This window comes from Vombatus ursinus, unplaced genomic scaffold, assembly GCF_900497805.2.
Source record: "Vombatus ursinus unplaced genomic scaffold, bare-nosed wombat genome assembly UNPS02015129.1, whole genome shotgun sequence".
NCBI lineage: Eukaryota > Metazoa > Chordata > Mammalia > Diprotodontia > Vombatidae > Vombatus > Vombatus ursinus.
Window position 1 is genome coordinate 1,065,617 of NW_020954907.1, and position 25,341 is coordinate 1,090,957.

The 25,341-nt window shown below is 45.0% G+C and overlaps 1 protein-coding gene across 1 annotated transcript in view; it reads left to right on the forward strand.

The window, feature by feature from the left end:
• WNT8B (Wnt family member 8B) overlaps positions 1-19,811 on the forward strand; it is a 45,399-nt gene extending 25,588 nt beyond the window's left edge. Inside the window, exons 3-7 of the mRNA XM_027846340.1 lie at positions 11,554-11,587; positions 13,660-13,798; positions 15,264-15,389; positions 18,550-18,692; positions 19,278-19,811. Coding sequence (XP_027702141.1) covers positions 11,554-11,587; positions 13,660-13,798; positions 15,264-15,389; positions 18,550-18,692; positions 19,278-19,811 — 976 coding nt within the window. The remainder of the gene's footprint in view (positions 1-11,553; positions 11,588-13,659; positions 13,799-15,263; positions 15,390-18,549; positions 18,693-19,277) is intronic.
• Positions 19,812-25,341: the final 5,530 nt, after the last annotated feature.

The following is a 25,341-nucleotide window of genomic DNA, read 5'->3' on the forward strand; positions in this document are numbered from 1 at the left end:
TGACCCTAGGCAAGTCACTTATTCCCATTTGCCTCAGTTTCCTTATCTGTAAAATGAGCTGGAGAAGGAAATGGCAAATCACATCAGAATCTTTGCTAAGAAAACCACAAATGGGGCCACAAAAAGTCAGACACAACCGAAATGGCTGAGCAACAGCAAATAAATGTGTGCTGATGTGACTTTGTTCTAGTTACTTATCCTTCTGATTCCTAGAGGTGCTTCCTGGGTTTTATTTTAGACCATGCTGGAATTTCTCTACCCCACAGACCTCCTCTCTATAAAATAGTGACTGGCCTTCACATGCTTTAGAGTTTGCAAACAGCTGCAAATACTGTCTTTCATTTGAACTCCGCCGCAACCTTCCAAGGTACATACTACAGGTATTATCTTCATTTGACAAATAGGTAAACTGAGACTTAGAGAGGTTAAGTCATTTGCCTATGCTCACACAGTTAGCAAGTATCAGAGGTGGGATTTAAACTCAGGTCTTCAAGTCTGGCACTCTAAGATCTCCTTCTGCTGCCTAAAAATGTCACTAACATCTTTAGTCTGTCCTCATGTAGCAACACTACCTTCCTTCCCGCCTAAAAAAAAATCTCATTTAGACATTAGAGCATTTAGACACCCTTCTCTGAAACATTCCCAACAGCTCTAACACCAGCACAACACCCTGGACCTGGGCTGCTGTTACCCCAAGGTTCATTTGCATAGAAGAAAGACAAGCCTCATTTTGCTTCCTGGTCTCTGGCCAGAACAGTCCATAGCAATCCAATGAGAGTTGGAAGAGAATCTGATGGACCATCTATTCCAACTAGAATGCGTCTACAATACATATGACAAGGTGTCACTCACTGTTTGAAGACTTTCTGGCAGGAGAGAGCCATACTGAGTGAGTGTCTCGTAGAAACAGACTACTATGACTCCACCGTCTCCTGGCCCATAATGAATAGATTTATTCAGTGGTGCTCGACTCTTAGTGATCCCATGGACCACAGCATGCCAGTGCTGTCCATGGGGTTTTTTTGGGAAAGACACAAGAGTGGTTTGCCATTTCCTTCTCCAGTGGATTGAGGCAAACAGAGGTTAAGTGACTTACTCAGGGTCACACAGTGTCTGAGGCTGGATTTGAACTCAGGTCTTCCTGACTCCAGGCCCAGTGCTCTATTCACTGAGCTGTCTGCCTGCCTCAGTAATGAACAGATAGAAGCCTATCATTTCAATTACATCCTCAATAAAGACTTGTTAGTTGACTTTTACTCCCCCACAATGGCACATACCTGCTACTTTTCTGCCCTCTATAATCTCGTCAGATCATCCTCAGTCTACCTCCCTGGCATTTCCCCACAAACACAGAGAGTTCACTGAGGATTCCTTGTTCCTGATCATGTATCAGAATTTTGAGTAAGACCAGATTCATGGGGGATCCCCTTTCCTACAGTTCTCTACATAGAGAAATATTCATTTATTAAGCTCAAATGAGATAATATTTGTAAAGCACTTAGCACAGTGCCTGGCACACAGTGAGTGCTTAATAAATGCTTACACCCTTATTCCCTCCCTTTATTCCTTTATCTGTCTTTATTTATCTTACCTTGAAAAAATTTATTAAGCACCTGCTGTATGCAGTGCCCTATGCTAGGCATGAGAAAGATTTTAGGTAAGGTAAATTTCTTATTCTCCTGGAGCCTACATTCTAAGGAATTCCTAATCTCAGATATGAACACATACATATATACATATATACACATGTGTTGTATGCTATACAAACATATAGATTATATATAATATAACCTATATACAATTTATATATGTGTGTGTTAAATGCTGTTATTTCAATATAATTGGCTTCCTTTGTATTCACATGGATTTATTTTATGCATTTAGTGACCTTATTCAAAGAAGGGGTCCATTGGCTTCACCAGATTTCCAGGGGGTGTCCATGACACTCACAAAGAGGTTAAGAATCCCTCCTCCAGTAACTCAGGACATGATATGCCTTCAGTTATGTGGCGACTTAATTAGAGTATACTTTTGTGTTTTGACCTCTTGTTTAGGAGGTTGTGGACAGAATTTCTGCTTTGGCTGGAAAGTGAACTAAATGATACCTGTACTCTAAGAATTGGTGGTTCCATAAAAAAAAAACAAACCCATGAGGTTATAGAATCACAGATTTAGAGTTATAAGGACCCTCAGAGGTCATGGAGCCCAACTCCTACATTTTCTAAATGTTGGCACTGAAGTCCAGAGAGTTTGAGTGACTTACTCAAGGTCACACAGGGAATAGGCAGAGGATGGAATACTGGACCTGAAATCAGGGAGATATGAGTTCAAATCCAGCCTCAGACACTTACCAGCTATGTGAGGCAAGTTACTTAACCTTTCTCCTCAACCATAAAATTAGGATAAGTCCTGGATATTCTGATAATAAATGCCTGATAAGACATATTCAAGTATCAAAACCCATAGATTTAGGCCTAGAAGAGACCTTGGAAACCATCCCCTTTATTTTACAGTTTTTTTCCTCTTAACATTCCACTCTGCACTGAAAAAATGAAAGAAAACCTTTATAACAAGTAAGCTTACTCAAGCAAAATACATTTCCATATTGGCTAAGTCTAAAAAGGTGCATTTGATTTTCAGTCAGGAGACAACAAGTACTCCTTGTCAGTACTCTGTCGTGAGGTTGATCACTGCATTGATCAGATTTCTCAAGTCTTTCAAAATTGTCCAATTTTACCATACAGATGTTACAGTATATATTATTCTCCTGATCCTATTACTTCATTCTGCATTAGTTCATGCCGTCTTTCCAGCTTTCTCAGAAATTATTTCTTTCTTCACTTCATACAGCACAAAAACATTCTTTCATATTTATTTGCCATAATTTGTCCAGCCATTTCCCAATCGAGGGGCATGCCCTTTGTTTCCAGATCTTTGTTACCACAAGAAGAGCGTGGCTTCTCCTTTCTAGGAAAGGTGCTGGATGCTGTGAAGGTTCACTAGCTATAAGTAAGAGGACAAATTCTCTGCGCATTCTTTTCACCCTAGATCTTTAAGAGGGACCCTTCAACCAGGTCCAGGCAACAGTTTCTAATAGGATTAAATCTTGGCGTTATCTTTGATTCCTTTCTCTTTCACTCTGCTAATCCAATAGCCAAGTCCTGTTAATTCTGCCTCTCAAAGACTAGATTTTGGCTGAGTAGGTTTCAGAGTTAAAGAGAATGACTAGGTAGGCTTCCATGGGCAAGCTGATTTTGGTTATGCAAACTAACAACCACAAAAATGCCCCTTTTTGCCATGTTGGGGGACCCAAGGAAGATTTTTTAACGGGAGATAGAGCCTCTATTTGAGGTAGATGGAATAATGATAACAGAAAACAGAAATAAAGTAGAATTGTTCAACTCATTTTGCATCTGTTTGTCTACCAAGGAAAATGACCTTTGCATTGGAAAGGATAGAACAAAAATGATTAATACAGAGTTGAAATCCAAGATAAATAAGCACCTTGATGCTCTCAGAGGGTTCAAGTCATCAGGACCAAACAACCTAAGTCCCAGGGTACTGAGAGAACTGGCAGATATGTAATTGTCCAATTGCTGCTGGTGAACTTTGAGATTTCATGGAGCGTGGGAGAGGAGGGGAAGAATTGGACAAGGGCAAATTTTGTCCTGATTTTCAAAAAGGCAAAGAGGGTAGAGTTTCCAGACTCTAATCTGGTTAAATTGACTTGGATTGCTGACAAAATTCTAGAATTCATGATTAAAGGGATAGTTTGTGAGAAAGGGAAGTGGTCGCCATCAAGAGGCAGCATGGGACCATCGAGAGCAGATAATGCCAGAAATAGCTGATTTCCTTTTAAGGGTAACTGTTCATGGCTTTTATATGCACATTCAGTTCTGGCTGGCTCAGTAGTCAACTAGAAGGCTTTTTCTTAATCACAAAGTAAGAAGACAGTAAATAGTCACAAAATACATGCATACTCTCTGAATTAGGGTCAGACTTCCTCCATTGCACATTACCATAAATTTCCAGAAGCATTTTACCCATAAATATGCAGCGGGCAGACAATACCCGTCCCTATTACATATAACAGGGCTACCAGGCTGGTGGATGCCACAGATGTAATATCTCTGGATTTTAGCAAATCATTTGACAAAATCCTTGTGCACAACATGGGCTAGATTCAGAACTGGTTGGAAGAGTCAGAGAGAAGTTGTGTTAATGGATTTATGCCAGTGTGGAGTGTGGGTACCACAGAGACATCTAACTTATGTTCTGGCCTTGGCAGAAGGCCTTTAGTGGGATGCCTTGGGGATCTTTTCTTGGCTCTGTGCTTTTCAAAATGTTAATCAATTACCTGGATGAAAAAGAAGGTTCCACATCTACCCAATCAGCAGATGACATAATATGGAGCAGGACAGTGATAGTCATGATCCAAAAAAAGCAATGGGCTAAACAAAAAAAAAAAGAGGGAATTGTAGCGGAATACATGTGAAATTCTACATTAGAGTTAAAAATGAACTGTTGCATGAGAGTCAGGCAACAACATATAGGACAATATATCTAGGGGTTCTAGTGGGCTGAAAATTCAATCATCATAAAAGCTAAAAAACAGGAATGGCATTTAGAACAATGTGGCATAGTGAAGAGGGTGCAAGATTTGGAGTTGAGAAGACCTGGGTCTGAGTCCCCATCTCTGACACTGACTTTCTGTGTGACCCTAGACAAGTCACTTATTTCTCCAGGCCTCAGTTTCCTTACCTGTAAAATGAGGGAGTTGGATCTGATGATGCCTGAGGTCTCTTCTGACCTTACAAACATAAGAGAGGACAGTCTCACCAAGCTCTTCCCCAACCAGATCTTATCTGGGAGAGTGATTAAGTTGAGGGAACCTGAGATGATTCATTGAGCTCTTTGCATCTCCAGCACAGTGCCTGGTACATAGTTGCTTCATAAATGGTTGCTACCATATCAAATGACTTACCATCTCAGGGAGGGAAAAGGGGAGGGAGGGAGAGAATTTGGAAACTCAAAATTTTTAAAAATGAATGTTAACATTTTTCTTTACATATTATTGGGGAAAATAAAATATTATTAAAAGATAAAAATAAATGTTTGTTAAATCTAATTTGTTTAAATTAATTTAATTTAATTTAGGCAACTATATGGCATAGTGGATAGAGTGGCAGGCCCAGAGTCAGGAAGACCTGAGTTCAAATCCAGCTTCACTCACTAGCTGTATGACCCTGGGCAAAGTACTTAATTTCTGTCTGCTTCCATTTCCTCAACTATAAAATAGGGATAATAATAACACCTGTCTCTCAAAGTTATTGTAAGGACTAAATGAGATAATATTTGTAAAGTGCTTAGCACAGAACCTGGAACATAGTATATACTGTATAGTAACTACATAAATGTTAAGTATTGTTATTATTTTATTTTATCTGAAGGGCTGTAATGGGGAAGAAAGATTAGATCTATCCTGCTTGGTCCCAGAGGCAGAACCAGAGCCAGTGGGTAGGTTTCAGCTCAAAAGAAATAAAAACTTCTTGACAATTAATCCAAGAGTGGAATGGGTTGTCTCCAGAGGTCATAGGCTGTCCTTGACGAAATTCTTTAAGCAGTGGCTGATTGTCCCTCTGTTGTGAATGTATAGAAGGGAATTTTGGTCAAAACTTGGACTAGATGATCTTGAAGATTTTTTGCAATTCTGAGATTCTAGGATTCCATGGTCAGAGAGACCCCCATCATCTCTCTGCTTGTTGAAATTCTTTCTTTTCAAGGAACAGCTAAAATTCTTCCTCTACAGCAAAGTCTTCTAAAGTCCCAATTAGAAGTGAGTCCTCCCTCATTGAATCTCTCAGCCCGACCTAACCTCTCCTGTTCATTTAATCATATTCTCACTTGTACAACATATTCCTATGCATTGTTCATGCCCACTGTCTCACTCCTTCCCCAAACACTCAAACTGGAAGCTTCCTTGAGGGCAGGCAACATGGTACAATGGAAGGGATGCTGCATTTGGAATTAATGGAACTGGGTTTGAATCCCAACCCTACTATTTATAACCTTTCTGATCTTGGACAACTCACTGAACCTCTTTGGGCCTCAGTTTCCTTCTTTGTAAAATTAAGAGCTTAATTAAGAATCAGTGACTCCTAAGGTCTTCTCTAGATCTATGATTGTGCTTTTATCTTTTTGCCCCTAGCACCTCTTACAATACTCTGCCTGTTTCTGTTGTTCCCCAGACCTGCAATTTCATTGATGTAGGGAGCTCCTGGAGAGCAAACTACTTCCACAAATGTCAACAAGCAACTGGTCTGTGACTTACAGATCCTGGAGAGGATCTTAGGGCACTGAGAGGCTTAAGTGACTTGCCCCAGGATCACATAGCTCCTGTGTGAGAGATAGGACTCCAACCCATGTCTTCTTATCTCTGAGGCAACAAAGTGGTGCACCAAGTCACTTAACCTCTGTTTACCTCAGTTTCCTCATTTGTAAAATAATAGCACCTACCTTCAAGAGTTGTGATGAGCAAATGAGATATTTGTAAGGCACTTAGCATAGTGCCTGGCATATAGTACATGTGATATATGTGTGTGTGTGTGTATGTGTGTGTGTGTGTGCGCGCATGTTAACTCTCTTCTTTAGCTAGTTCTATCCATTAGGCTATGCTGGCATTCACTCTGTCTCAAACAAACACGCATCCTTTTATGGATCTATGATGAGTGTATACCCCCTCTGGATGCTGAGCACAATCCAAACATGCTTTCTCATTTCATGTGATCAGTGTTGTGTCTTTCCATAAATCCTCCATCAAGGATTAACCCAACAGACATGGAAGGCATTTCTCTTTTTTCTTTTAAAATTTCATGGAGAAGAGGTGGAGCCAAGATGGCAGAATAAAGGCAGAGACTTGCCTGAGCTCTCCCCCAAAGTCTTCCAAATACCATTAAATAATGACAAATTCTAGAGAAGCAGAACCAACAGAAAGATGGAGTGAAACAATTTTCCACTTCAAGTCAATTTAGAAGGTTGGTAGGAAAGGTCTGTTGCACCTGAGTGAGAGAGGAGCGCATTCCAGCACAGGCCACACCAGCACAGACCGGGTCCCAACAAACCAGGAGCAGGTCTCAAAGGTGACTGAATCATCAGCAGCAGTGAACATTTCTAGACTTATCTGCCCACCGAAGGTAAGGGGATTGGACAAGCGTCAGAAGGAGATTTGCTGGCACCAGGGGCAGGACTCTGTTGCATTGCCTCTACTTAGATCTGGGTTACAGTCCTGGGTCGCAATCCCAGAGTGAGGAGGAACACTAGCACACTAGAGTTTTTGGCTGCAGGGGAGCAGGGACCTTGGTAACAGTTCCAGTGGTTGTGGTCACTCACAAACCAGTGCATATACAGGAGAGTTGCGAACACACCTCTCTTTAGATCGTAACACCCTGGAAGAGCCAAAAATCTACAGGTCCACAGAATTACCTCTGAAAACAGCTGCACGGGGGCAGCTAGGTGGCACAGTGGATAAAGCACTGGCCCTGAAGTCAGGAGGACCTGAGTTCAAATCCAGCCTCAGACCAAACACTTGACACTTACTAGCTGTGTGACCCTGGGCAAGTCACTTAACCCCAATTGCCTAAAAAATAAACAAAAAAAAAAAAACCAAACAAACAGAAAACAGCTGCACAAAAAAGCTGAAGCTTGGGACAATGCCCCCTCCTTTTGGGAAGCAGAGCCCCACTTTAGCATAGAGTTAAAAGTCAAGAAATAGGCTGGGAAATGAGTGAACAACAGAAAAAAATTCCAACCATAGAAAGTTACTATGGTGACAAGGAAGATCAAAGCACACACTCAGAGGAAGACAACAAAGCCAAAATTCCTGCATCCAAAGTCTCAAAGAAAAATGTGAATTGGTCTCAGGCCATGGAAGAGCTCAAAAAGAATTTTAAAAATTAAGTAAGAGAGGTAGAGGAAAAATTGGTAAGAGAAATGAGAGTGATGCAAGAAAATAATGAAAAAGGAATCAATGGCTTGGTAAAGGAGGCACACAAAATGTTGAAGTAAATAACACCCTAAAAGACAGAATAGGCCAAATGGCAAAAGAGGCACAAAAATCCAATGAAGGGAAGAATGCCTTGAAAAGCAGAATTGGCCAAATAAAAAAAAAGTTACACAAAAATTCACTGAAGAGAAGAACTCCTTAAAAAGTAGAATTGGCCAGATAGAAAAGTAGGTACAAAAGCTCACTGAAGAGAATAATTCCTTAAAAGTTAGAATTGAGGGGCAGATAGGTGGCGCAATGGATAGAAATCAGGAGAACCTGAGTCAGGAGAACCTGAGTTCAAATCCAGCCTCAGACCAAACACTTGATGCTTAACTAGCTGTGTGACCCTGGGCAAGTCACTTAACCCCAATTGCCTAAAAAAAAAAAAAAAACCCAAAACAAAGAAAGTTAGAATTGGGCAAGTGGAAGCTAATGACTTTATGAGACATCAAGAAACACTAAAACAAAATCAAAAGAATTAAAAATTAGAAAAGAATGTGAAATATCTCATTGGAAAAATAACTGACCTTGAAAATAGATCCAGGAGAGATAATTTAAGAATTATTGGACTACCTGAAAGTCATGATAAAAAAAAAGCCTAGACACCATCTTTCAAGAAATTCTCTAGGAAAACTGCCCTGATATTCTAGAATCAGAGGGCAAAATAGAAATTGAAAGAATCCACTGATCACCTCCTGAAAGAGATCCCAAAATGAAAACTCCCAGGAATATTATAGCCAAATTCCAGACCCCCCCAGATCAAGGAGAAAATACTGCAAGAAGTCAAAAAGAAACAGTTTAAATACCGTGGAGCCAAAGTCAGGATAATACAAGATTTAGCAGTTTCTACATTAAAGGATCAGAGGATTTGGAATATGATATTCCTGAGGTCAGAAGAGCTAGGATTATAACCAAGAATCACCTACCCACAAAACTGAGTATAGTCCTTCAGGGGTAAAAATGGATGTTCAGTGAAAATGGAGACTTTTCAAGCATTCCTGATGAAAAGACCAGAGCTGAATAGAAAATTTGACTTTCAAATACAAGATGAAGAAGAAGCATAAAAAAGGTAAACAGGAAAGAGAAATCATAAGGGGATTTGATAAGATTAACTTTATATCCTACATGGGAAAATGATATTTATGACTCCTAAAAACTTTCTCATTATTAGGGCAGTTAGAAGGAGTAGACAGACAGAAAGCAGAGGTGTGAGTTGAATGTGATGGTATGCTTATCTAAAAAAAAAATAAGATTAAGGGATGAAAAAGAAGAATGCCCTTGGAGAAGGGGAAAGGGAGAGGTGGAATGGGATAAATTATCTAACATAAAGAAGACCTGAAAGAGACTTTACAGTGGAGGGGAAGATGGCAGAGGGGGGCAGGGAGGGGAGCACATGGACCTTACTTTCCTCAGAACTGGCTCAAAGAGGGAATAATATACACACTCAGTTGGGTGTAGAAATCTATCTTATCATGCAGGAAAGCAGGAATGGAAGGGGATGGGAGAAGGGAGGGAGGGGAGCTGATAAAAGGGAGGGCAGATTGGGGGAGGCAAAAGTCAGAAGCAAAACACTTTGGAGAATAAACAAGGTAAAAGAAGAGAGTGGGATAAACTGGGGGGAAATAGGATGGAGGGAGTTGGTAATCATTACTGTGAAAAAAAATTTTCCAGTTAGTTTCTCATTTCTCAGACATACAGAAAATGGAATCAAATTTATAGAAATAAGAGCTGTTTCTCAATTGATAAATGGTCAAAGGATATGAACAGGAAGTTTTCAGACAAAGTAATCAAAGCTATCTATAGGCTTATGAAAAAAATGCTCTAAATCACTATTGATTAGAGAAATGAAAATTAAAACAACTCTGAGCTACTACCTCACACCTGTCATATTGGCTAATGTGACAGAAAAGGAAAATGACAAATGTTGGAGGGGATGTGGGAAAATTAAAATACTAATGTACTATTGGTAAAGTTGTATACTGATTCAACCATTCTGGAGAGCAATTTGGAACTATGCCCAAAGGGCTATAAAACCATGCATACCCTCTGACCACCACTACTAAGTTTGTATCCCAAATAGATAAAGAAAACAAAAAGGAAAAGGACCTATGTGTACAAAAAGATTTATAGTAGCTCTTTTATTTTTTATTTATTATTTTTTAGCAGCTCTTTTAGTGGTGGTAAAGAATTGGAAATTGAGGGGATGTCCATCAATTGGAGAATGGCTGAACAAATTGTTGTATATGATTGTGATGGAATACATTTAAGAAATGATGAGCAGGATGCTCTCAGAAAAATATGGAAAGACTTACATGAATTGAGGAAAAGTGAAATGAGCAAAACCAGGAGAACATTATACCCAGTAAATGCAATATTGTATGATGATCTACCACAAATAACTTTAACTACTACTTTTTAAACTAACTACTTTTTAAAACTACTCTCAGCAATACAATGATCCAAGACAATTCTGTAGGACTTATGATGAAAGGTGCTGTCCATCTCCAGAGAAAGAACTGGTAGAGCCTACATGCAGATCAAAGATACTTTTTCTTTGCTTTATTTTTCATGGGAGTTTTTGTCTGTGTTTTCTTTCACACAATGACTTCATGGAAATGTGTTTAGCATGACTACACACGTATAATCTACGTCAAATTGCTTGCCTTTTCAATGAGGGTGGTAGGGAGGGAAGGAAAGAATTTGGAACTCAAAATTTGGGGGAAAAAAAGAATGTTAAAATTGTTTTTTTACATGTAATTGGGGAAAATATTAAATAAGATTAAAAAATAAAATGCTAGAAAAGTATTTCATGGATACCAATGCAGCGTACCTACTATCTTTTCCTCTCACATTACCAATTCGCCTCCTTTTCCAATTATATACAGCCTCTATGAAATCTTTTATACCAATTGCTGCATGTGAGTCATTCATGGCAAAATACTCATCATACATTTTTCTATTACCCTTTGGGTCATCAACAATTTGTACTCTTCTGAGGCCACAACATTCATGATTTGCAGCCTTATTATGTGTAAGTTGGCTTTTTTTTCTTTTAATGAGGTTTGTTGGCAGGCAGAGAACATCTTAAAATCACTGAGAGCCTTGTGCCTTTTTTGTGGAGAGATTATTCCGTTCTTTGAGTTTGTATCCCCAGCACCTAGCACAGTGCTCAGCACATAGTAGGAGTTTAATAAATATTTGTTGTTTGATGAATGGATAGATGGAGCCCTGCACACTGAGGTGTGCCGAATGGAATTGGAGAAAACAGTTGGGAGGTGGAGAGTGATCTAAGATGGCCAGGACAGGGGGTGAAGCTGAGAGTGGGAATGAACAAGATGAGAGGAGGGAGACAAACGGATCAAGCAGGTATCCAAAGTGCTTGATAGAGCAGAGTCTGAAGGTGTAGAGGAAAACAGGATAGTGATCTGGAGTGAATAGGAAAGGAGCAGCTACTTGGGGTAGGGGACAGTTGGTTCCTCTTTTCATGTTCTGATCTCTATCTATTCTAGGTCAGTCAATAATTTCCTGATGACTGGTCCAAAGGTAAGAGAAACTTTTGATTTCCCGCTTTGGGGTCTCCTACCTTTGCTCTTTGGCCACTTCTTGATGCCATGTTAATTGTCCATTATCTATGACCTTTTCCCAAGGGAGTCAGGACAACCTCTTGCATTTTCCCACCTCCCATGCCTTTATTCATTCCTCTGCCTACAGTGCCCTCCCCACCTCTTCTCCTTTGTCATATCCTGTCTTTCCTTTCAGGCTCATCTCAAATACCACTTTCCACAGGAAGCCTTCTCTGACCTCCAGCCAGTGAGAAAGAATCTTTCTCCCTGGTACCTCCTTTATGAACTTAGTTTGAACCTTTTTTGTGAACTTGTACTCTGTTCCTTATCCTAATAATCTGTATCCACATCAGCATCCTTGCTCGTTCAGGAGATCCTTCCAGAGAGGACAAAAATCCAACAGTTCCTGGCCTTCAGCCACTTATATAAGTCTTCTCTTCTCCTGGGTAAACATCTCTAATTCCTTCAACTAAATTAGTAGTTCAGATATGATCTGACCAAGACAGAATGAGGCAAAATTGTTCCCTCCTATGTTTGAGACACTGATATCCTTTTTTGGGGGAGAGGGAATGAAGGAAGGTTGATCCTGGGGAGGTACCCTGTTCTGCAGAATGGGGAGACATAGACAAAATTAGAACAATATTATCTATGTTACTTAACCACATATTGGAGGATGGGGAAGTGACCAGGATTGTCCATTTTACAGATGGAGAAACTAAAACATAGACAGGATGATTGGCCCAAGGCAGAATGGCAAGCCAGGAAGTCAATATGGAGTCCCGACTCCCAGGTTACTGCCTCAACTTCCAGGTCAAGATGCTTCTCCCTTTCTTCCTGGGCTCATGTAGATTTAGAGTAGCCCTTAGAGATCATCTCATTTTACAAATAAGGAAACCGAGGCCCAGAGAGGTTAAATGATGTGTTCAAAGTCATATCAGTAGAAGATATCAAAACTGGGATTCATCCTTAGACTCCAAATTAGTGTTCTTGCTATGCCATAAAGGAGTAGGGTAACCCTGACGCTATAAGGAAGAGGACAAATCCTTGGGACATCCCACTGGCAAACTCCCTCAGAAGTCAAAAGGTATTGTCAAGGCTATCACTGAGCTCATGACATAGACTCATCACAACTAATTCCTTTGGCGTTCTCAAGCAACTGGGTGGAATGACCCCCGGTCATGACTTCTGTAAGGAAGATCTACATCCATACGTAGAAAGACAATCAGGAATTAACCAATCAACAAGCATTTATTAAGTACCTACTCTGTGCCAGATACTGTGGTAGGCACTAGGGATACACAGTCAGAAATTAAATATTCCCTGCCCTCAAAGAACTTATATTCTATCAGGGGACACGCATATATATGTATATATGATAAGTGGAAGGTAATGGGAAAGCACTAGAAACTGGGGATCAGGAAAGGCCTCCTCCCATGTAGGGCTGCCCTGTCATGAGATCCTATCATATTCCCTTTTCTTCCTTTAATATCATATGGCTTTTCAAAATAAATCTAATGATATTAGTTTTGAACGCAGCAGTGAGAGCCTTGAGTTGTCTTGGTTATACGTGTAGGCTGCAGGCTGCCTCAGGATTAGGGAGAGACTCAGGGCTATTAACCACAGCTGCTGCCTTTCCATCCCCCTCCCCTTTGACTGCTGCCCTCCAGGGTCAGCCTGATCTTGCTGTCCAGATACTGCTCATGCTGAGCAGAGTTGTGCGTCAATAATGATGAGGTCAGCAGACCCATGTTCACATATTAGGTGATGCTGGTGGAGTGGGGAGAAGAGTTAGGTTTGACAGGTATGGGAATAATCTGAATCCTCAAAGACCTATCCCCATCTTACCCTGGATATATCCTGCTTGAATGTAGCTGTTTGCATGTTGTTTCCCCCTCTAACCATGAGGTCCTTCAGAGCAGGAGGTATCTTTTGCCTTCTTTGTATCCCCAGTGCTTAAAACACTGCCCAGCACATAATAGGTACCTAATAAACGCTAGTTGAGTGACTGACTGATTCAGGTGATTGTGCGTGCTGACACTCTTGTCCCTGCAGGCCTATCTTATCTACTCCAGCAGTGTGGCCGCTGGTGCTCAGAGTGGCATTGAAGAATGCAAATACCAGTTTGCCTGGGACCGATGGAACTGCCCTGAGAGAGCGCTCCAGCTGTCCAGTCATGGCGGGCTACGCAGTGGTAAGGAAAGCCTCAGCCGCAGCTCCTGGGACCCCTTGGCCACAGGTTAGAGCCCCATATCCTGGCACAGCCCTGAACATATATACACACCCCTTCAGGGGTCTCTGGCTCTGGCCTCTTCTCTCCATTTGGCTCCTTCTTTGAAATCTCGTCTACCCAGAAAAATTGCTTTTTCCTCTTCCTAGAGCCTTCACTCTGTGGGCCTTGATGTCCAATGCTGCTTCACCCTTATTCTGTCCCGTTCTCTGCCCCCGCAAAGTCCTATTATTATCAGGGGAGGAGATACTTGATGTATGTGGGGTTAATATTTGTATTCCCAGTGTTTTGCTCAGGGGAGGCATTTAATAAATATTTCTTGGATTGACTCTAGTTTGCTTGGTGATGGGCATAAAGCTTGAGCAGGAATCATACTTCCAAATAACATATGCATGCAAGCACACATGTACACACATATACATACATACCACTGGCCAGCGGGCTCAGCCAAGAGCCCTGGGGTTCAGGTGAGGAGTATCATTCCTGAAGGGCAGAGCTTTGGTTCACTCTGGCTACAGCTGTTCTGGAGCAAACTTGTCTTAGGGTCACCACAGCAGGATCCTCAGACTCATCCTCTTCTCCAATTTCCCTCAGGCTCAGTCTTGTCCCAGACCCATTACCAGTCCCCAGTTCAGCTAAGGGTCTTTTCTTGGATTCCCAGAAGGCACAGCTGGCAGAGCGCCAGAGGAAAGCAGGGAACAGACAAGCTGATTAAAGGACAGAGGGAATGAATGAAAAGAAAGCTTGGAAAAGGAAGCATAGAGCAGATTGGGGAAAGGGAGTGAGTGATATGATATACTATACTATTGTACATCATGTATGATGTGTTAATTATTCTATAATATACATGTATGTGTGTATATGTGTGTATGTGTGTATATAGATGTGTATGTATATATAGATATACAAACACATATAATACACACATATGTGTGCATATGTATGTGTGTACATATATGTATCTCAGAACTATACTAAGTAAGAGTCGGTTGATGAACCTGGAAATGTTTAACCTGGAGAAGAGTCTACCTATGTAATCAGGCTTCTGACCAAGGCCAGAATATTTTTAGAAGGGACATCATAGCTGTCCTCAAGTATCTGAAGCACTTAGCACATATTAGGCACTTAATAAATGTTTATTGGTTGGTTGATGACCATGGGCAAGAGGGATCATTTGTATTTTGCTTGACCCCAGAGTTGCAGGGATCCCACCTTTAGCTCAGCGCGTTTGGAGTTAGCAAAAGTAGGATGGGCTGCTTCTCTGAGGTTGGAGATATTGAAACGTCACCTGGGTGATCACCTGTGTAGCGAGGATTCCTGCTTCCCCTGTATGGGATCAGCTAGATGGCCTCTGAGGTTGGCAAGAGGGACATTGAAGGGGAGGCAGTCTACACCCCCCTCTAGATGTCCTCATTCTGATTCCTGACAGCCAATCGAGAGACAGCCTTTGTACATGCTATCAGCTCTGCTGGGGTCATGTACACGTTGACCCGAAACTGCAGCCTTGGGGATTTTGACAACTGTGGATGTGACGATTCCCGAAATGGGCAGTTGGGTAAGTACCCAGTGTGGAGGGTGGGTGGGGGTGGGAGTCAGTGACAGAAATAAAAATATGAAGGGGGCAGGGAACTTGGTGGGTATCAGGGGGGAGGCTCTACACAGAACTGAGCCCTTTCCACTAACGGAAAAAGAGCTAAGCCAATGAAACCTGTTCCCAAGTGATACATGAGGCTGAGCTCAGACCTTCCCATGGAGCCAGACCTGGGAGAGCTCAGACCTCAGATGGGGCTGAGAAAAGCCCAGAATGCACATTTTCCCACACATTATTCTCATCAGAAAAAGACAATGGAAGCAGACCCTTGGAGCAAGCTCTCCCTTCTCTCTTGAGCTTGAAGACTAATTTTTTCGATGTGTTGTCCATCATTCCCCTTTAACGTTCCCTTCCCTGTTCTTTCCTTTGCTTTTCTCTTCCTGGGACCCTTCTCCCCTTCTCTTCCCTGATTCTCCTCATTCTTTTTTCTGTGACTGTCTGTCCTAGGAGCATGTCCTCTAGACTCCCTCAGGTCACACACTCTTTCATCCCCCTGAAGCCCATCCCCACAACTCCAGTCCTTACAACCCTGTGCACTGTTCCCTAAATCCTTAGGCTCTAAATCCCTTTCTCTTCCTCAGGCTTCTACCCCCCTGCCCCTCAAAGTTCCCTTCCAGCCTCTTCCTTCTACCTTCCCTGCTCCTCCCCCTGGCCCTGCCCTGCCCAGATCTGCCTTAACCGGGCTCCTCAGTGTCTCAGGGAATAAAATACTCTGAAGATCTGATCTTTCCTTTTGTAATCTAAATCTCATCTCTCTAAACCAGAGCAAGTTTCTAACCAGCTGCTAGGATTCAGAGAACAGACATTCTTAGTCTTTGGTTGGCTGGCCTCCCTATTCCTCCACTGCCACCACCTCTGGGGGGGACCCTGGTTTTATTCACCCCCCCGGGCCCCCCCACCCCGCACACACACACTTTGGTTTCTTGGCCACATGCTCTGGACAACGAGTGTGCTATTTCAGGATCGAGGGAATCAGAGGGGTCAAGAGAAGAAATGACTAGCCTTGTCTCAGTGGCCCTGATCACTGATCTTATTTTCGATCTCCCCTCCCCCACCCCAAAATCCAGATCTCATGACTCTCTGGGCCCTGAAGATTAGTGCAACCAAAATGGTGACTGGCCTGGTGACATGCCAATACATTTTAGATACTGGACAGGCAGGATGGCCCCTCCTAGTGACACAAGTGAAATCCAGCCCCCTCTTTCAACCCACACTTCTCAGATTCAGAAGCACAACAGGTCAACGGGTATGAGTAGTTCTTCACTTCAGCAAGAATACTTGGATTTAAAGGATATAACACTAATAACTAACTTTAAAGTTTGCAAAGTACTTTACAAATATTATCTCATTTGATCCTCACAGCAATCTGGGGAGGTAGGTGCTATTATTATCCCCATTTTACAGATGAGGAAACTGGTCCAGTGACTTGCACAGCTAGTAAGTGTCCAGAGCTGGATTTGAACCCACGTCTTTCTGACTCCAGGTCCAGGACTCTACCCACTTTGATACCCCGGTGTCTCAGAAGCCCTAGGCACTCAAGGAACCTACCTGGATTTCTACAAGCTGGAATCAGCTAATCAATCAATCCAAAAACATGTATTAAGTACTCTCTACGTGCCAGGCACTGTGCCAGTCTCTGGGACTACAAAGAGAAAAATGAAAAAATCCCTGCTTTCAAGGATCACTGGTCCATCAAGGCCACACTCCTCATACGTAGATTAGTATATGAAAACTAAGGCTAGAGACTGGAATTGTGATGTCATTGGTATAGGGACCTCCCATGTGAGGAAATTCCTTCTACCAATGCAGGTTGGCATCTTATCTGCCCCTTATGCTTAAAATGCTATGAGATTAAGTGACTTGTCCAAGTTCACACAGCCAGCATGTATCAGAGTCAGGACTCAAATGATGTCTTCTTGGCTTTAAGGTCTAACTCAGCCATTCCCTTACACTGCCTCTCTGTATACATATGCCAGATATATAAAGTAAATACATAAATAAAAGGGAATTTGGGAAGAAAGCAGTAGCAGCTAGGGGAATCAATTCATTCATTTAGAGGATATTTGAGCTGAGCTTGGATGGAAACTACAGATTCTAGGAAAAGAAGTGGGGAGGGAGGGCATTCCAGGCCTGGAAAATAGCCTGTGCAAAGTCATGGAGATGGGAAAATGGCCTGACAGGAGTGAGGAATGGCAAGAAGGCTCATTTGGCTGGACCATAGAGATTTTTTAATAGTATTTGATTTTTTCCAATTACATGTAAAGATAATTTTTAACATTCATTTAAAAAAAACTTGAGTTACAAATTTTCTCCCTCTCTCCCCTCCCCTCCCCTCCCCTCTTCTCTCCCTAAAAAAGGAAGAATTTTAAATAGGTTATATAGACCATAGAGATTGTGAAGGGACAGGAGGTATATAACATATTATCCAAGGACCTACTAAGCCACTTCCCAACATTCCTAAGGAGAAGCAGGTTTTCCATACCTCCGGCACTCCCTCAAACATCAGCTGAGTGGGTGGCAGCTGTTTCTTGCTAAAGATCATACACTGTTTATTATTACTTAAATCCACTAAGTGGGTTGGTGGAGGACCGCAGCTGGAGGAGATTGGGGATGAGTTAATGCTCAGGGTTGAAAGTGACCCTACTCAACTTTCTTTGGCATCCTCAAGGCTTGGCTCATGGGCTGCCTCCTATACAAGGTCTATCTGATCCCCTCGCTGCTAGTGCCATCTCCCCATAAATTATTTTGTATTTATTTCTCTGCGCAGGTGTTGTATTCGCCTCCTCAGTAGAAGGGCAGGGATTATTTCTTTTTTTTTTCTTTGTATCCCCAGGGCCTAGTACAGTCCTTGGCCTGTGGTAGTCACTCAACAAATGCTGGTTGAATGAGAAAGGATGAATCCTCCCAGACTTGAGGGACTCCAAATACTCAGAATCCTGGCTGGCCTTGCCCCCTTTTCTCCCTGGTTAAGGGACAGTTATACGATTTCCCAGGTCCCTGGGCAAAAGGCCTCAGCCTCAGATCACACCGTGCCTCCTCTAGAGGTCCAGAGCTGGCTGAGTCACCTCCCTGAGAATTATGGCAGGACTTTAGAGCCCTTTCCTCCCTCTCTATTCCTTCCCAGGGGGACAGGGCTGGCTATGGGGTGGCTGCAGTGACAACGTGGGCTTCGGAGAGGCCATCTCCAAGCAATTTGTGGATGCCCTGGAGACTGGGCAGGATGCCCGGGCTGCCATGAACTTACACAACAATGAAGCTGGCCGCAAGGTGAGCCCTGGCAAGACCTGGGTTGGGGCAGGGGCTGGCTCCAGGTCCTCTCCAACTGCCCAAGCCCAAGGCAGGCTTTCCTTTCTTTACTTAGTCTACCTTCACCCTCTGGCTGCTCTTCTGCCCATCTAATAGATGAGGAGACCGAGGCACTAAGCCTGCCGAGTTGGCTTGAGGTCCCAAAAGTAAATTCAGAAACCTTGTCTCCCAGGCCTATTTGGAGTTCCCCTCTTTGGGTCAGGACAGGAGGGCCCTTGGAGGGAGGGTTATCCCCGGTGGCAGGTGAGATGGTGTGCAGGTTGGGGAGAGTCCTGAGAGAGGTTCAGAGATGTACTTAAGGTTGGTGGGGTTAGGGAAAGGGAAAAAGGATGAGGCTTGACAGTCGCTCAGCCTGGGGCCCCACGGTTCAGACTGGGGCTGAGGGTGGGTGAAGGAAGCCAGTTCCCAGGAGGTGTCCAGGGTCCTGAAGGGTGGCCTCGGGAGGAAAGGTTCTCTAGCACTACTAAGGCTGGGGCGGGACTGGCCTCGTCCAGCCCCCTCCCCGTCCGCCCCCCACCCCACGCTCACCCCTCCTTCCCCGGCCAGGCGGTGAAGGCCACCATGAAGCGCACGTGCAAATGTCACGGCGTGTCGGGCAGCTGCACCACTCAGACGTGCTGGCTGCAGCTGCCCGAGTTTCGCGAGGTGGGCGCGCACCTCAAGGAGAAGTACCACGCTGCGCTCAAGGTGGAGCTGCTGCAGGGCGCAGGCAACAGCGCGGCGGGCCGGGGAGCCATCGCCGACACCTTCCGCGCTATCTCCACGCGCGAGCTCGTGCACCTGGAAGACTCGCCAGACTACTGCCTGGAGAACAAGACGCTCGGCCTGCCGGGCACCGAGGGCCGCGAGTGCCTGCGGCGCGGCCGCGCCCTGGGCCGTTGGGAGCGCCGAAGCTGCCGCCGCCTGTGCGGGGACTGCGGGCTGGCCGTGGAGCAGCGGCGCGCCGAGACCGTGACCAGCTGCAACTGCAAGTTTCACTGGTGCTGCGCCGTGCGCTGCGAGCAGTGCCGCCGCCGCGTCACCAAGTACTTCTGCAGCCGCTCGGGAGGAGAGCGGCTGCGTCCCAGGAGGCGGCCCTAGGGCAGCCCGCCCCGACCCCATCTACCCCTCCCCCCCAGGACTGCAGGGGCCCTCGGACCCGGCGGGGCGCTGCCCTTCTCACCCCGGAGCTCCGGAAGTGCACCCAGACGCGTCCTGCGACCCCCAGCTCCCCGCCCGGCCTCCTCCCGGCTGCCAGCCCGCGGAGAGGCCGGGGCAAGGCAATCGCGTCCCTCCCCGTCTCATCCCGTGCCCTCCGACAATCTCTGGCCCCCTGGCAATGAATTAAGGGTCCCAAACCTAACCCCTCACGGGGCCCCTTAGCCTATCTCCTCCCCCAACTACGTAGAGATTGGGAGGCCTAGCACCCGAATGTGAGAGCACCTTCTTTTGTCCTATAACCGCTGTGTCACTGACCTTACTTAAGCTAAGTGGGCTCTGGTCAAGGGCGACCGTCTTATGCACAGCCGTCCTCTCCAACTCCAAAGTGTGGCCACTTTGAGATTCATGGGACCCAGATAAGGTCTTTCCTTCCCTTCCAGTCTCTAATTGCCACTCTTCTCTACTAGCTGCTGCTTCGCGACAGCAGCCCGCTTCCCGAGTAACTCCTTTTTTCCTCCAACAAAGGTTGGAGGTAGGAGGAATCCTCCATGTAGTCCCCGCTCTTCCATTCCTGGGGAGAGGAAGCCTTGGGAGGTTAGTTGGGGAGTCCGGTTTGGATGATTGCAACAGTTAGGCCAGAAGGGAAACCCTGCTTGTATTCCACAGGAAAGGAAGAACAAGAGGCCCAAGGTGCCAACCCCACCGGACAGTTGTATCCCCCATTAGCACCCAGAGGTGGCACCCTTCAGAGAACCAGAGAAGCCACAGAGCATGGTTCTGACTCCATTGGCCATGGAGAGGTACTAGAAGTGAATCAGAGCCCTCCCTCATTCCCCTGATCCCATCTCCTTGCCTGGAAGAGTTCATATAAGTTGGGTCTCCAGGTGGGACTGTTTGTTCTTTAAACTCGCACTGATGAACTCTGACCTGGAACCAGGCAGGAAAGACTGAGAACCTTCTTCCTTTGTGTGATGGAGCTATTTAATTACATTTTATATATAAGAAATTGTTTTCTGGCACGAAACTCTGGCCAGTCCTACCAAGATGGAAAGGCTTTGAACAGAAAACCAAGAATGGACTGTGTGTATCTTTTGTCCAAGAACCAACCAAACAAGGTCCAGAGAAGCTCTTCACCAGAAGCATGGCCATCCTCAGATGGTGGATCTCATCAACCTTAGCAGCTGGTTAAAGCAACCATCAGCTTAGTACAGTATGAACTACACTGATAGAAAACTGAGCACCCACAAGGATGGGAGGGGATAAAATCGTGGCTCTCTGAAGGACTGAGGTCAATAGAAGTTGAGCACTTTGAACTTAATTCACTGGAATCTGTGTCTAACAATCCTAACCATTTGCTGCCTTCTGTTGGAGAATGTACTTTTTTTTTCTCCAGGGCTGGAGAGTGATGACTTCCAGGATTCCTGTTCGGGTCGTACAGCCTGGATGCCAGACATCCTTCCCAAACTTCAGCCCCCTTGCCTATGGCTGAAGCTGCCAGGTGTCTGTAACCCACTAGCTAATGCAATAAAACAGTAGCCAAGAGCTTTTCCAATGATGAAGTTGCTCTCTAATGTCGGTCCACATGGCAAAAGTGGGAGTTTGCTCAATCTAGGTCAAAGAGGGGAAAGGAAGTCTCCAGGACTGTCCTGACCAGAACAGATGGGCCATCTTGCTATACAAACTGAGGATTAGGGCTCTTGGAGGGGAAGAGGTTCTGGGACCAACAGCCATCCCCAAACCCATGCCAGATGTAGAAAAGCAATTACTTTGAAGTAGTAAGAGAGGCAGGGTTCTGAACTCATCATTTCAGGGACTCGAAAACAATAGCAAGTGGGAACAGGTTTCCTCTGCCTTAACATTTGCCAAGACCAAGAGCATACAAATAGTCAAGAGTCACCCCAGGCAAGGGGGTCACAGCAGCTGCACTGATTTTCACATTGCTTTACTCTTCCTATCTGCTCTCTGATGCTAATGATTCCTTTCCACTAAGGATAAGTGGAAAAGATAAGATCCTTTCTCTAACTCTCTGTTACAAAGTAGTGCCTTCCCCTCTCCATCTTTGCCCAATCCCTACAACAGAACCTTCTAATTCTTGTTTTTTTGGGCTAGGCAATGGGGTTAAGTGACTTGCCCAGGGTCACACAGCTAGTAAGTGTTATGTGTCTGAGGCTGGCTTTGAACTCAGGTCCTCCTGAATCCAGGGCCAGTGCTCTATCCACTGAATCACCTAGCTGCCCCAGAACCTTCTAATTCTTTACCAACTCTTTCAACAGACTTTCCTTTGCTCCTTTTGTGATTGGTACCCATCTGTCATGATAGAACCTGTCTAGGCCCTTTAGGTCCCTAATGAGGGCCTCTCCCTCTCCATTATAGTTTAAATTTTTAATCTTATTTTTATTGATACCTTTTGTTTTCACATCCCATTCATTTCCAAAACTAGCTCTCCCCAACAAGGCATCCCTTGTAACAAAGATCTTAAAAGACGGAAGGAAAAAAGCAACAATCCAGAAAAACTAAACATGTTGACTGTATTTGATAGAATATACATTTCACATCCATTGTCCCCTGTATCTACAACAAACTCCATGATTATTGTTGAATTACATGTTAAAGATGCAGAATGTGCTGTGGAAAAAGTATTGGCCCTGGAAGCAAGGGACCTGGGTTCAAATCTCACCTCTGATATTTACTACATATATGAACTTAGGCAAGCCATTGAACACCCTGGGCCTCAGTTTTCTCATCTGTAAAATAAGAGGTTGGACTAGCCATCCTCGATGGTCCCTTACCAGCTCTGGGTCTACAATAACAACAATAGTATTTATATAGGATTTTAAGGTTTGTGAAGTGCTTTACATATTTTTTCATGTTGTTGAGTTGTTTCATTCATGTCCTATTCTTCATTACCCCACCTGGAATTTTCTTGGCAAAGATACTGGAGCGGTTTGCCATTTCTTTCTCCAGTTCATTTTACAGATGAGAAACTGAGGCAAACAAAGTTGAATGACTTGCTGAGGGACACAACAGCTAGTAGGTGTCTGAGGCCAGATTTGAACTCGGGTCTTCCTGACTCCAGGCCCTGTGTTCTATCCATTGTGCCACCTAGCCACAACAGTGCCATGAGGTAGCATCTTTTAGCCCTATATTGCATCATAAAGCTGTGATCTAATCCATGGAGGAGGCAGATGGAAACTATTTGAAACTTACGGTCTCTTAGAATTGCTAGAGGTGCAGAGAGCTTGGGGGGTGGGGTGGAAACAAGGAAACCCTTGTAACAAATAGGCACAGTCGAACAAAACAAATTCCTGCATTGGCCATGTCCAATGTACGTCTCAATCTGCACAGAGTTATCACTTTTCTCTAAGGAGATGGGTAGAATTCTCCATCATGGGCCCTCTGCAATCATAGTTGGTCATTGACATGACTAGAGTTCTTGTCTTTTAAAGCTGTTTGTCATTCCAGTGTTGTAGTTATTGTGTAAATTGGTCTGATTCTGTTCACCTCTCTCAGATCATACAAGTCCTCCCAGGTTTCTCTGAAACCATCCCCTTCATCCTTACTTATGGCACTCTAGTATTCCATCACAGCCATTGGGCGTTGGCTTCCAATGTAACATAATTTATTCAGCTATTCTCCAATTCATACCAACTTCCCTACTCTTGTAGATGTCAGGCACAGAGGTAGCATTCGAAGCCAGGTCAGAGCATCATAGCTATAGAAGGCCAAGGGACCTTAGAGCTCATCTGATACAACCTCATCATTCTATAGATGAGGAAACAGCCCCAGAGACATTAAGCTGCTGGTCCGGAGTCACACGGGAAGTGGGTGATCCAGGCGGGTTTCAAACCTTTAGTCCCAGGACACCAAATCGCTTTTCTGACTGTCCCAGGTTTGTCCCTGTCCTCCTTTCCACATGCCTAGCCTGAGGTGGAGAGGGGAGCCCTGGGCCGCGGCAAGGACTTGGTAGGGGGGAAGTGAAGGGGAATAAGGCCAGTTAGAGAGGGGGCCTTCTTCCCTGCGACCCTTCGGGTCAGGCCTGGACAGAGCAGGGACAGACTGAGGAGCCTGCAGCTGGGCCGGGGAGGGAGCGGGGACACGACCATTGTAGGCTCGGATTGGACGCTTCCCCTCCTCGGTTTCCTTTTAATTAACCCGCATTCCAGGAGGAGAAATATTTACGTTGGCTCTCAGAGGGGCGAGTCTCCTCTGGGGGAGAGGAGGCGGGGGAAGAAAGGCCGCCCCGGCAAAACAATCTCCCCCGAGGAGCTCAGGAAGGGAAAAGAGGGGCCCAAGATGCTGTTAAATCCGCCTGCCCCCTCCCGACTCCTCCCCCTCCCCTCCTCGGCCCCCGACCCCCCCCATTCCTCCCCAACCTCCTCCCCTCTCCAGCCCCCCCAGTCTTCCAGCCGCCAGGACGCTTCATTTCACATGCTAATCCGCGACTGCCCCCTCCCTGGCTCCCGACACCTTTCCCCAGGGCGTTTGGGAACCGGCCTCTCAGGGCGGACCCAGCTCCCCGCGGCTCAGCTCGCACTCCTCCTTGTATCAGCGGCGGCCGGAGTGGGGCTCTCCCGCCAGCAGGGGTTTTTTCTCCCCCCTCCCCTTTAATTTAAACAAAGGCTCCGGAGTTCATCAACCTCCCACTGAAATTCACAGCTGCTGAACAAACTAATCCCCTCTCTGGGTCTTTCTTTTCTTCAATGGGCTCTTGGCTTCAAAGCCACTTTGGGAAAGCACTTTCTTTGGGGGGCTCACACTGCGCCTACAAAAGAAGTGAGCCAGTATTATCCAAATCTGAGCCAATGGCTTTGCAAACCAATCCCGCCCAGCACAATGCCCCCAAACAGGCTCGCATCTCGCCTGCAGACTGGGCCTGGCTCTGTCCGGATCAGGCTTCTGCCTCCCCTTGCCTGGTTTTGTCCCGAGCCCTTCGTACTCCCAGCACTGGCCCTAACTTGAGGGAGCCCCAAGGCCGGGTCCTTGTCCAGCCATCCTTCCCACCACATCCAGGCCAGCCGCTCTCTCTTTTCGAGGCTCCCTGTCCTCCATCCCAGCTGCAGGGCAGCAAGGTCCAAACCCCACAGACACACAGAGCCGAGTAGAAAACAGGTGTCCTGTTCATTTGGGGAGGAGGCATGGGGTGGACAGACAAGAGCATCGGATGAAAACAGACAACTGACCCTGGAGGAAACCACATCACTGCAGCTTATTTCCCATATTAGAGTGCTTCAGCCGCTCAAATATCCAAAGTGGGGAGAGAGCACTGGAAGAACCCAGCTGGGAAAGCAAATAGTGAGGAGCAGACAGAGGGAGTAGAAGCCCTAGGTCCACAGTGTCCTTGGAGGAGAGAGGAGAGGAGAGGGGAGGAGAGGGGAGGGGAGGGGAGGAGGAGAAGAGAGGGGAGGGGAGGGGAAGGGAGGAGAAGGAGGAAAAGGGAAGGGAGGAGAGGGGAGGGGAGGGAAGGGGAGGA